The 14,216-nt window shown below is 41.0% G+C and overlaps 1 protein-coding gene across 2 annotated transcripts in view; it reads right to left on the reverse strand.

Annotated features, from left to right (window-relative positions):
- LOC134351595 (IQ motif and SEC7 domain-containing protein 3-like) overlaps window positions 1–14,216 on the reverse strand; it is a 422,303-nt gene that overhangs the window by 307,076 nt on the left and 101,011 nt on the right. For both annotated transcript variants that reach the window (XM_063057957.1, XM_063057959.1), the window contains exon 2: window positions 6,749–6,829. In XM_063057957.1, coding sequence (XP_062914027.1) covers window positions 6,749–6,829 — 81 coding nt within the window. The remainder of the gene's footprint in view (window positions 1–6,748; window positions 6,830–14,216) is intronic.

The following is a 14,216-nucleotide window of genomic DNA, read 5'->3' on the forward strand; positions in this document are numbered from 1 at the left end:
CGTAGTTACATTTTGGGAGAGGTGCACGTTAGGCTACAGCGTAGGGTTCAGGGTAGAGTACAGTGTAGGGTATGCGGCTACACTATATCTACGGTGCACATTTGAAGCACAAGTATAAATCAGCCTTAAGAATGGAAGAAAATAATGTTTCACACAAGACAAGAGCTGGGCAATGTTGGTATGATAGTTTGAGGCAGATTAAAACTTTTTCAAAGCTGGCTTGCATTTCAGGTGGGAAGGGGAAGGAATAATTGAACACATCTGTGCAAAATTCTTTTTACTGGAATAACTGGTAATTAGTTCTGAAGAACTCCCATTTCACCTTTCTTTACAACATCCTTCAATCACTCCATCCTACCAAGCAGCCTAGTTTTAATATCCCATTATGTGCTTCTGTTGTTACATTTGTTGGAGCACTTACAGTATCCACGCTTTCCTCAGGGAGTATGCTGATTTGTGCACAGCATGTAAATAAGCAAAATATCTGGATTGAAATTCTGCATTAGAACTGATCAGTCTATAAAACTATAGAAGTCATGTAGACCGATCAATGCACTGTACCTAAGGACAATATATGGACTGAACAATCCATCACACAAAAAGGAACTGTATTGATTGATTAATGTACTAATAGGTTGGGGTAACAAGAATAACACTTTTCACTATTTGCTTTTGGAAATATACTGCTTTATGCATTCACCTTTCCTTCCTTTCTTCCAAACATCTATCCTCTTTTTAGTTAGTAGCTCCATCGGAGGAAAGCCCCTTCAACTCAGCGATCTCCATCTGCAGCACAAAAGTGGCTCCTTTGGGGGCCATTGACAATTGGCTTTGGTCAGTTCTTAGTGGACTGTTTGGTTCAGCAGCACTGATGCAGTTATATTCTCCCTTAGATCCGCCAGAGAGGAAAGAAAGGATTGACATTTATTCCAGAAACAACAAAGGGGCTTAACTCCACTATAATGAATCACTTCCTGTCCCAGCTCTTCCTCACACTTGAAGAAAATTTCATTATGCTGTTTGCTTGAAGACATTTGTGTCCCAGTGCCTGTGCCTAGCAGGGGAGGGGGAAATGTTCGGATGGACTGGCAGGCATATAAAATAAAAATGATGGAATCTTGCAGAGACAGAACACAGGACTGATTTTAACTCTGCATGGCCCTAGGGTTATTCATAGGAGATGCGTTTGAGCTGCCTGCCAAATGCACTTGCCAGGGGCCATTAGTGATTCGAATAGTGGAGTCAGATTCACTGCACACAGGGAGTGCCAGCATTAAGCTAATGCTCAAAGGAGCTCACCGGTTGGGGAGGGGATGGGAAGGGTCAAGAAATCTGACATGGAACTGAGCTAGAAAATAATTAGCTAGGTGGGATGAAGAAAATGGCATGGGAAGGACTCTCCGTTGAACATCGATGACTCCTCCGTAGAGATCATTAAGAACATCAAATTTCTTGGTGTTCACCTGGCGGAGAATCTCACCTGGTCCCTCATCACCAGCTCCATAGCAAAGAAAGCCCAGCAGCGTCTCTACTTTCTGCGAAGGCTGAGAAAAGTCCATCTCCCACCGCCCCCATCCTCACCACATTCTACAGAGTTGTTTTGAGAGTATCCTGAGCAGCTGCATCACCGCCTGGTTCGGAAATTGCACCATCTCGGATCACAAGACACTGCAGCGGACAGTGAGGTCAGCTGAGAAGATCATTGGGGTCTCTCTTCCCGCCACTACAGACATTTACACCACACACTGCATCCGTAAAGCAAACAGCATTATGAAGGACCCCACGCACCCCTCATACAAACTCTTCTCCCTCCTGCCATCTGGCAAAAGGCACCAAAGCATTCGGGCTCTCACGACCAGACTATGTAACAGTTTCTTCCCCTAAGCCATCAAACTCTTCAATACCCAGAGCCTGGACTGACACCAACCTACTGCCCTCTACTGTGCCTATTGTCTTGTTTTTTATTTATTGTAATGCCTGCACTGTTTTGTGCACTTTATGCAGTCCTGGGTAGGTCTGTAGTCTAGTGTAGTTTTGTGTTATTTTACATACTTCAGTGTAGTTTTTGTATTGTTCATGTAACACCATGGTCCTGAAAAACGTTGTCTCATTTTTACTGTGTACTGTACCAGCAGTTATGGTCGAAATGACAATAAAAAGTGACTTAACTTGACTTGAGCAAAACTGGCAGCAGGTTGAAAAATCTATATTCCTTCTGGCTTCACAGAAATCTTTATGGTAGCACACGTTACCCATGTTTGTAAATGGGTCATACCAAAGAGCTGTACCCTTAAAGACTTCTGGTAAGGCCCTTCTAAACTCAGTGTCAAGGGACAGAACATGCTAAATATGTCCTTTAAATATGAACACCATAAATTGTACATCAAGGAACATTCAACTGTATCTGATATCTGAGGAAAGAGGACTGGGTTGAGACAATAGAGACTTTTGGAGAAGAGGAGTTCGGTGGGTAATACCGTACTGGCTGACCGGAAGTGCACTGAGAGCGGTAAGCGTAAAGGAGTTGGGTGCTTACTGTTCTGGCTAACAATGGATGGTGCAATCCGGGGTATATTACGATCGAGGAACGTGTTTGCAGACCGGATATTGAACTTTTTACTGTTGGACTTCGGCCACATTCCACCGTGATACAACACTTGGCAGCACGGGAGGTCATTCCTGCCTGTGGCCATCGAACGTGCAGCTCCTCCCGTGGAGGGTCAGACGCCCTGAGCCAATAGACTGGTCCTGGACTTATTTTCCATCTGGCACAGTTTGCATTTTGGTGTTTGATTGTTGGGGTTTTTTGTATTGCTATATTTACGCTCTATTCTTGGTTGGTGCGGCTGTAACGAAACCAAATTTCCGTCGGGATTAATAAAGTATATCTATCTATCTATATGTATAGCAATTCACCTGAAACAGGCAAGCACAAGACTGGCTTTGTCTAAACCCAGTAATAAAGAGGAGCAGATGGGTTAACAGGGTCAATGGGGTAAGTTCAATACTTCGATTTTCATACGCTATGATGATCAGACTGAACATAAAAATATTGCATTAGATTAAATGAGTAGTTACTGTATAATTTCATTCATTATTCAAGGGTCTGCATTCTAGCATTTAGGCCTTTCTCCTTAACCGATGATCACAGTTGATGGTTTGCTCCTGGCCCCTCATCAATGTTACCTTCAAACCAATCAATAGAGGTACACGTGACCATCAAAGGCAGTTATTTTCTTGGGCCTTACTCCACAGTTTACCACAGGTGCCACAGATGTGAATGGGCACATGAGACAAGGGTTGTGGATAGCATTTAGTATCTTGAAAGCTTACACTGGGCCAAGAACGTCTATCTCACGGAATGGATGGGAAAGAATGTAATATCTTTTCTCTCTCTCTCTCTCTCTTTTTCTCCATCTCTCTCTCTCTCTCTCTCTAACTCTCTCTGTCATGCATCTCAGAATTCTCACAAGATAATGATTGTAGAGGCTTTGAAAATGTGTAGCCAGTGATAGATAGTAAGATACTGAAAGGAATGTGATGTCATAATCAGTCAACCATGATCTTACGACAGGTGATTTGGACTATTTCTCCTCCTAATTTGTATATTTTTATGTAATTTAATCCTTTCTTAAAATTTCTCCCTTCCCAAAAGCCCAAAAGGCTTAAGCTATTTTAATGATAATTTTCAGTCTGGAAAATAAACATAGACTGAGATAACTCATGGTATTGAGTCACTTGTACCAGAACTTCAGAAAATTGACAATGCCAAATTCCCAGCAGGAATTTTTCATCATCATTTGAACGGATTCCTACCCAAAAAGGGAAGATCTTTGAAGAGTTGGAAATGTAGGTTTTGACTGGCAGAGACAAACAAGATTTAACAATTCTATCACGTATAGCATTGATCATGTGCACTAGACTATATAATTGCTAGGAAGAGTATTTATTAAAGAAAATTGGGAAATTACCACATCTATTGCAAAAGCCCGTGATTTCCTTGTTATTAGTTAAAGGACTCTGCCTGAGCAGGTCCTAGTCTATGAAGTCTGACACCGAGAACAATTTCACACAGTTCTCTCTTCCTTACCACAGTCCCTCTATAAGGCTGAAGACCACATCCCACCATCAACTCCTGTCCCAACAGCCACTGAATCCCCAAATCTGACAGCAATGGGCTGCTCAACAATCTGCCTGCAAACCCAAATGTCATTCCACCTAAATGAAAAAGAAACAACCCATCACACCACCCCTAACTCTAACTCTTTCTTACTTTCCCAGTCCTGATACGGGATCTTCAAGCCAAAGTGTTAAGTTTGTTCTTCTTTCTAGCATTTTCTACTTTTACCTCTCTTCCACCCCCTGCATTGCTGGCCTGGTCTTCGCCTGCTCTGCTGATCACAAGTACGATTCCCACCACACCTCTTCTATGGATGAATGTTCCCAACCTTCATCCCATAATTACAAGCCCAGCTCTTGATTCTGACCAGGAATTCAGCCCTCAGATCCCTGGATCCAAATCCCAATTTTCAGGCCTGCTTTGATCATGAACCAGAATTTTGCTCTCAACCTTATCATAGGCCGGCTACCCCCATTGCCAAATCATGAGGCAAAATATTATATCTGGTTTGGAATCATGCACTGTTAAGCTTCTGACCAGGGCATACTGTTCTCAATTGGTGCTCAGAAACTGATTTGCCAGTATCCGGCATAAATTAAGCATTTAATTATAGGACAAGGCAGGCAACATCATTTTAACACAAGGTCACGGGTTACCTCTCTGAATTATTATACCCAGTTTTGGCCACTTCATATCATAAGTGATATCAAGATTTTGTAAAGGATAGGGAGAAGGTCTACTAGAAGTACCCTAATTATCAAAGTAGTGGAGTGAAACAGAAATTCAAAGTGTGGTCTAATTAAGATTGTTATGATGATCAAAATGAATGAATGTTATTCCAGCTGACAGAGTATGAAAACATTATGTAAATTGATTTGGGAGGACTCCATTGTCACTGTTTTTACTTGACTAACACAAGATCCAAGTTAAATATCAGAACATGGTTCTATTTTTTCCCAGAAAATGATTCTTTGGAATAGCGTGCCAGCTCCATTAATGATCATCAAGTCACTAGATTATTTTAAAGAGATATCTGACTTCTAGCTGCTGGGGATATCACCCTACTGAAGTAGGCTATTGGAGGGAATTCAACAACATCTCTTCTGGCCTTGATTCAGTGAACTGAATGTGTTGGAGAAAAGCTTCCTATTTTTTTATCTGGCAATATTAATGGTATTTGCTAACACTTTCATTTGCTTTGCTTGAAAGATCATCTGAGTTTGTGGTGTTTGGGTATTTAAGTGCTGTAATTTCAAGGGACAGACTTTTTACTATATTATATTTTTCAGACATTTCTATCTGAAATCACTAAACAGAATCTATGCCAAACAACAAAATTTAGTTTAAAAGCAATTTCACAAAGCATTTCAAATTAGTTTCTCTTATTAAGCCAACTAAATCCTTGTAAAGCTTCAAGGGAGCAACTGTTTCTCCAGAAACTTAACTGAAATGACTAGTCTTCCAGCACAATGAGGACAATATCTTTGATGTTGATGATCCGAGTCAGTCTATTCCCATTTTCCACAGCAGCAACTAGATACACTTCCATGAGCAGCCACTGGATAGTAATGAAGAAAAGAAAACTTGGCTTCTTTTTCTCTGTTTAACAAAAGGATGGTGAAGCTAAATTACTTCAGAGATGCAATACAGAATTCAAATCCAGGAACTTTCGAATCAATAAAGCTTGATTACAAACCCATTTAACCAACTAAGGCATCAATGAGCAATTATGCATTATCTTATGCAGCATTGCTGGGTATGCAATATTCCAAACTCCAAAATGGCAACCACATGACACAATGTAAAAGTGATTGATCTAACACCGAACAGTGCATTAGCATTTCACAAAATGCTTACAGAGCACTTGAAGCTGGAACAGAGGCACCAACACCTCATATTGTCCCAACATCACAGCTCAAGGCTACAGTAACATGATGGGACTTCATAGAAACATAGAAACATAGAAAACGGGTGCAGGAGTAGGCCATTCGGCCCTTCGAGCCTGCACTGCCATTCAGTATGATCATGGCTGATCATCCAACTCAGAACCCTGTACCAGCCTTCCCTCCATACCCCCGATCCCTTTCGCCACAAGGGCCATATCTAACTCCCTCTTAAATATAGCCAATGAACTGGCCTCAACTGTTTCCTGTGGCAGAGAATTCCACAGATTCACCACTCTCTGTGTGAAGAAGTTTTTCCTAATCTCGGTCATAAAAGGCTTCCCCTCTATCCTCAAACTGTGGCCCCTCGTTCTGGACTTCCCCGACATCGGGAACAATCTTCCTGCATCTAGCCTGTCCAATCCCTTTAGAATTTTATACATTTCAATAAGATCCCCCCTCAATCTTCTAAATTCTAACCAATATAAGCCTAGTCGATCCAGTCTTTCATCATATGAAAGTCCTGCCATCCCAGGACTTCATGTTTCGGAACTAGACCAACCTGATTCTGCTTGAACATGACCCAGAGAAGCAGCAGGGAACACAGGGTGATTTACTGATGTCCAAGTGTGGTTAGATTCTCAGCAGTGATGGAGAGGTCACATTACTGGCTGCTGCTTCTCCTTTCACTTTACCTCCTGGCAGCCTTCCACTTAATTGGCAAATAGAAAATCCCTGCACGTACCTGGAAGAATGCGCACTTGAGGGGAGTTTCTGATCTGCGTCAGCTGCCGGGCAGCAGAACTGGTGCAAAACATTTTCATTTCTGTCGGAGAAGATGGAAGAAAACAGAAATTAGTCTAGTTTCTGGTGCAATATTCGATAAAGGGAAGCATTTGGCAGGGTGAAATTATTTGACCAGTGAACAAATCAGCTGTTTTAATCACACTGTTTAACAGATTAAGAAATGCAATCTCAGCAACATGATAAGGGAGTGCATTGGCACAATCCCCATTACCTGGGCCAAATCAAACCCATACTGAAGAGCTGAAGCCTCATCTTTGTTCATTGCAGGGAAATTTGAACAGTGAGTATCAAATCTTAATTGGTGGAATTTGTTAGCTTTTCTTGGGGTGGGGGTTAGAAAACAGAATGACTAATGGGGAAAATCAAAGCTTAAAGAAAATTATTATCCAGTACACATATGTTACCATATACCGCCCTGAGATTTATTTTTTGCAGGCACTTACAGGAAAAAAGTGCAAATAAAAACAAAAGCTAATACTGAGAACGAGTTGGAAAGAGTCTATTACAGTGAGTCTGTGGGTCATAGAATCAATAGAGAGTAGAGATGAGTGATGAGGTGATGGCTGGAGGTAATAACTATTCCTGAACCTGGGGAGTGTGAAACCTAAATGGAAACGTTGTTACGTTGATGCATGAGAAATGGCTCTTTGAAAGGCCAGTGCTGAAATGTAACGGCAGAATAAAATGCCAAAGTCACTTCACTGCAGCATCTCTCAACAAAGCCAAATTTGCTTAACTGCGTAATTCAAAGCACTGTGGTCACAACATGCCACATACTCCTGATATGAAAACAAAGCACAATAAGATCCCATGATGTAAAATATTCATCAAAGCAAACTATCTAGGCCATGATACTTTTATGTCAAAGGTTTAGTTTACTGAATATCTTCAGTTTACTGATTACTGCATCATCTCCTAATAGTGCAAGTTTCCAAATTAGCCCTGGGATAAACGGAAAGCACATTAGCACAAAATGCCTCGGCTCTCTAGTGGAAATCAATCCAATCGGAAGGTGGGAAGGTGGTCAAAAATTCTGAGTTTTAGGATATGGCGATACAGTAAGAGAGCAAAAATAAAGTGACATCTTCTGGCTATTAGAACCAGAAAAAAAGACATATTCAAATACAGAAACATAAAGTCTGTCACCGTCATTTATATGACAAATCAGTATCATGAAACAGTTTTAACTAGCTTTTGGAGGAATAATCTGCTGGAGGAGCTCGGTAGGTCAAACTGCATCTGTTGGAAGAGATGAATTGTAGATGTTTTGGGTCAAAATGAATATTACAGATAGGTGCAGGCAGTTCCATCATGGGAGATCTGAGAGATGCAGTGTAGAGTAATAGAGTCATAGTGTCGTAGAAAATTACAGCACAGAAACAGGCCCATTGGCCAATATAGTCTGTGCCAAACCACTTAAACCGCCTACTCTACTCTCATTAACGGGTACCAGGACCATAGCCCTCCATACCCCTGCCATCCAGGTAACTATCCAAACTTCTCTTTAATGTTGAAATCAAGCTCACCTGCACCATTTGCGTTGGCAGTTTGTTCCATACTCTCATGACCTTCTGCGTGAAGAAGTTTCTCCTCATGTTCCCCATAAATTTTTCACCTTTCACCCTTAACCCATGACCTCTAGATATAGTCATAGTCGTAGTCATACTTTATTAATCCCAGGGGAAATTGGTTTTCGTTACAGTTGCACCATAAATAATAAATAGTAATAGAACCATAAATAGTTAAATAGTAGTATGTAAATTATGCTAGTAAATTATGAAATAAGTCCAGGACCAGCCTATCAGCTCAGGGTGTCTGACCCTCCAAGGGAGGAGTTGTAAAGTTTGATGGCCACAGGCAGGAATGACTTCCTATGCCGCTCTGTGCTGCATCTCGGAGGAATGAGTCTCTGGCTGAATGTACTCCTGTGCCCACCCAGTACATTATGTAGTGGATGGGAGACATTGGCCAAGATAGCATAGTCCTGTCCAACTTCAGTGGAAAAAGCCTGCTTGCATTTACCCTATCTATACCCCTCATAATTTTGTATACCGCTAACAAATCTCTTCTCAATCTTCTACTTTCCATGGAATAAAGTCCAGACCTATTCAATCTGTCTTTATAACTTGGGTCTTCCAGTCCCAGCAACATCCTTGGAAATGTTCTCTGTACTCTTCCAACCTTATTTACATCTTTCCTGTAGGAAGGTGACCAAAACTGTACACAATAATCCAAATTAGGCCTTACCCACATCTTATACAGCTTCACCATTACATCCCACCTTCTGTACTCAATACTTTGATTTCTGAAAGCCAATGTGCCAAAAGCTTTCTTTCCGACCCTACCTACCTGTGACGCCATTTTCATTGAATTATGGACCTGTATTCCCAGATTCCTTTCTTCTGGCACATTCCTCAGTGCCCTACTGTTCATTGTGTAAGGCCTACCCTGGTTGGTCCTACCAAAGTGCAACACCTTGCGCTGGTCTGCATTAAATTCCACCTGCCATTTATCAGCCCACTTTTTTCAGCTGGACCAGATCCTACTAGAAGCTCTGAGAGCTTTTTTCACTGCACACTACACCCCCAATTTTGGTGTCATCTACATATTTAGTGATGTATTTGACCACATTATCAACCAAATCATTTATGTAGATGACAAACAGCAATGGACCCAGCATCACTCTACTAGCACAGGACTCCAGTCAGAGAGGCAACCATCTACTACCACTCTCTGGCTTCTCCCACAAAGCCAATGTCTATTCCAATTTACTACCTCATCTCAAATGCCAAGCGATCAAACCTTCTTGACCAACGTCTACCTGGGACCTTGTCAAATGCCTAGCTGAAGTCCATGTAGACAACATTCACTGCCTTGCCTTCATCAACCTTCCTGGTAACTTCCCTGAAAATATCTATGAGATTAGTTAGAAATGACCTACCACGCACAAAGCCATGCAGTCTCTCCCTAATCAGTCCCTGTCTATCCAAATACTCATATATTTGGTTCCTTAGAATACTTTCCAATAACTTTCCCCCTACTGATGTTAGACTCACCTGCCTATAATTTCCTGGTAAATTTTCAGAGCCTTTCTTAAACGGGGGAACCACATTAGCTGTCCTCCAATTCTATGGTACCTCACCTGTCGCTAAGGATGATTTAAATATCTCTGCTAAGGCCGCCATGATTTCTGCACTTGCCTCCCACAGGATCTGAGGGAACTTGTCAGGCCCTAGGGATTTATCCACCCTAATTTGCCTCAAGATAGAAAACATCTCATCTATAATCTGTTTCGGGTGCTTGACTTCACTGCTGCTTTGCCTTACTTCTATAGATTCTGTGTATATCTTCCAAATATTTACAAATTCAAAAGTACATTTAAGATCTCCTGTATCTCTTTTGGCTCCACGCATAGATTACCACTCTGACCTTCCAGAGGACCAATTATGTCCCTTGCAATCCTTTTGCTCTTAATATATCTGTAGAATCCCTTTGGATTCACCTTCACCTTGTCTGCTAGGGCAACCTCATGCCTTCTTTTAGCCCTCCTGATTTATTTCTTAAGTGTTCCCTTGCATTTCTTGTATTTCATAAATACCTCATTTGTTCCTACCTGCCTATGCCTGCTATTCACATCCTTTTTTTTCTTAATCAGGGCCTTACTATCTCTTGAAAACCAAGGTGCCCTAAACCTGTGATCTTTACCTTTTATTCTGACAGGAACACACAAACTCTGTACTTTCAAAATTTCACTTTTGAAGGCCTCCCACTTACCAAGTACACCTTTGCCAGAAAATAGCCTGTCCCGATAGACACTTGCCAGATCCTTCCTGATACCATCAAAATTGGCTTTTCTCCAATTTATAATCTCAGTCCATGGACCAAACCTATCCTTCTCCATATTTACTTTGGAATGAATGGCATTATGATCACTAAATGAAAAATGTTTTCCTACACAAACTTCTGTCATCTTTTCTTGTCTCAGTATCACAGACTCTCTCATTGGGATTTCTATGTACTGATAAAGGAAAATTTCCTGAATACATTTGACAAACTCCATCCCAGCTAATACATTTATAGTATGGGAGTCCCAGTCAATATGTGTAAAATTAAAATCACCTTATAAGTTATAACAACATTATGTTTCATTCAGCAGTCTGCAATGTTTCTGAACTGAGTCAACATGTAGCTTTTTAAACAAAGGTCAAGGTGAGATGACATAATCAGAAATAAAATCATCATTACTAAAGACCACAGGGACTCCACAAATGAATCACTCAGTTAAAATGTAAGATTTGTAATTAAGTCACAGTGGCTCAAGTTTTCTGGTTTTAGCAGTGTGTTAATACTGTTACCTTGAAAACTATTCAGATAATTATTTTACTGTATTTCCAATCAAATATAATTAACCAGTGTGGAATATAAGTAAGATGCAGGTAAATGACTTTCTCCTCAAACACCTGTGTGTAATGCATTTTTCTATAAGCTTCTTCCAGATTTGTGCAACTAGTGTAAAATATACAACAAACTTGAAATAAGATGTTTATCCATTTGCAGATGAAAAATAATAACTGCAAATATGTGAATCAAGCCAGCCAATTCATCCATCAATTTTAGCATATACAACATGTTACACAACGAGGTCACGGACAAAGACCTTTCCTCCTCCAGCTTCATTATTACAGAGGGAAGATGGGTAGAGAAGAACGGAAATCATGTCAGGGAGGAAAAAAAAGTGAGGCCCATTACAAACAGGAACATCAGAGATGTAGAAGGGTGAAAGAGATGGTAACATTGGGCATACTTGGAACTTCATTGGAAGTGATGATGGCCATCACTGGAGCATTATCAGTAGAGTGGTATCAGAGGAAGGAACATTGTCAGAGAAAGAAAGGTCACTGGGTATTGGACTAGTGATTGTGGGTGAGACCAAGAGGTTGAGAATTGGACTGGGCTTTACTGCACTTACTCAATTTGAATTCTGTCATTCATTTTGAACAATTCCTGCACTTAACACTTTCTGTCTTTTGACTTTAAAATAGGAAAAATCTATTTGACCCATTGGGCATATTCCATATGATGTAACTTTATCATGATCTTCCTAGAGCTTCAGTGGGTTTATTTTGCTTATCTTAACGAACATCCCCATTCAATCATTTTTACATCAATTACTTTCAGTGACTTGTTCTACTCGTAATTTAATCTCTCACTATTGTTGACAACTTTGCTCAAATGCTGTTAACCTTTAAGATTGCTTTGCATCTAAGTGTATCGCCTTTGTCCTTTGGGCTGCTATTTCTAAATGACTGCATTTTGATCTCCATTCTCTTAAATTGTGCAATTACTATTTTGCTTTTACAATTCTTCAGACATTTCCCTCTCAGAAATCTGAACAACAAGAATCTTTTTGTATTAGTTACAGCTTTGGCATTTCTCACAAAATTTGTATTACTAGCATATTGTTTGCTAAATTCAAATAAATCTTTTAGGTCCCTACATTGGAAAAACAGCTACACTAAAATTTGGTTTCTTTGTTCTTTGAAAGGGCATTCTTTGCACCTAACGTCTCATTTGAAATACAAAAGGGTTTGCAGAAGCTGGAAACACACACAAAATGCTGGAGGGACTCAGTCAATCAGTGTTTCAGGCTGAGACCCGTCATCAGGTGCGGGCTTCTTATTCTGGCTCCTGCCCCTTCTGTTCCTGTCCTGGTGAAAGGTCTCAGCCAGAAACACCGACTGTTTATATCCCTCCATAGCTGCTGCCTGGCTTGCTGACCGCCCCCCCCCCCCCACCACAGATGGTGGGGTGAGCTCAATGGCCCATTTCCATGCTGTATGACTCCAGTGTATTTTATAATTTACAGTACCATCCAGGAACATCTTCCAAGCAACAAAACTTCCAAAAGCCGGTGCAAATAGAATTGCTGCTCAGTCAAAAACCATGTAAACCTGGTATGTAACGATTTCTTCATCAGAATCAGGGTTATTACACTATCACACACGACATGATTTTTTCTGGTTTTGCAGCAGCAGTGCAATGCAAGGACATAGCATTACCGTAAATCACAAAATAAATAGATATTGCAAAAAAAAAAGGGAATGATAAGGTAGTTCATGGGTTCACGGACTGTTCAGGAATCTGGTGACGGAGAAATTGTTCCTGAATTGTTGAGTGTGGATCTTCAGACTATTGTATCTCCTCCCTGACGATAATAAAAGAGGACATGTCTCAGATGGTGAGGGTCCTTAGTGATGGATGCCACATTGATGAAACATCACCTTTTGAAGATATCCATGGTGGTGAAAAGGATTGTGCTGATGGTGGAGCTGGCAGAGTCTACAACACTCTGTAGACTCTTGCAATCCTTTGAATTAGAGCCTCCAGACTAGGCTGTGATGCAACCAGTCAGAATACTCTCCACTATATATCTTTGCTGACATAGGAAATCTCTTCCAAACTCTTAAAATGTAAACCCACTGGCATCCCTTCTTTGTGAACGTAGCAGCACCTGTCCTCCAGACTTCCATATCCTGAAGTCCTTGCTCTTGCTGACATTGAGTGTGAGGTTGCCGTGACACCACATGATCAGCCAATCTATCTCACTCCTTACACCTCCTCATTGCCATAAGAGATTTTATCGACGGCAGTGTAAAGCTTATCTGTGAATTTATAAATGGCATTTGAACTATGCTTATCCATACAGTCATGAGTGTAGAGAAAGTAGAGCGGTGGGCCTGAAGTGCGACTCCGTTGATTATCAGTGAGGAGATGCTATCACCGATCTTTACTGACTGTGGTCTCCTGACGATCTGATTTAGAAGCTTAGTGATTAATACTGAGGGGATGACGGTATTGAACTCTAAGATGTAATTAATAGTTGCTAAGAAACAAACTGTAGAGCCAGTAAGATTGCAACAGCTGTAGACCTACTGTGGTGGTAGGTGAACTGCATCACGTCCAGATCCTTGCTCAGCAGAAGTTAATTCCAGCCATAACCAATTTCTTGAAGGACGTTTTTACAGTAGATGTAAGTGCTACTGGTTGATAGCCATTGAGGTACTTACCATGTTCTTCTTGGTACATGAAGGTGATTACTGTCCTTTGGAAGCAGGTGCGGACCTCGGCCAGCAGCAGTGAGAGGGTGAAGATGTGATTGAATACGCCGGCCAGTTAATTGGCATAGGTTTTCATTAGCCAGCCAGGTATACCGTCAGGGCCTGATGCCTTATGAAGGTTCATCATCTTGAAGGATATTCTGACATCAACCTCTGAGACAGAGATCGTAGAGTTAAAAGATGCAATGGGGAATCTGCATCACTACAGTGCTTGTCTCCCTTTCAAAGCATGCATAAAATGCTCAGTTAAAGTTATTCATGAACAGTAAGATGGAAAGGGAAGAAGAC

This window comes from Mobula hypostoma, chromosome 9 (genome assembly GCF_963921235.1).
Source record: "Mobula hypostoma chromosome 9, sMobHyp1.1, whole genome shotgun sequence".
NCBI classification, from domain to species: Eukaryota; Metazoa; Chordata; class Chondrichthyes; order Myliobatiformes; family Myliobatidae; genus Mobula; species Mobula hypostoma.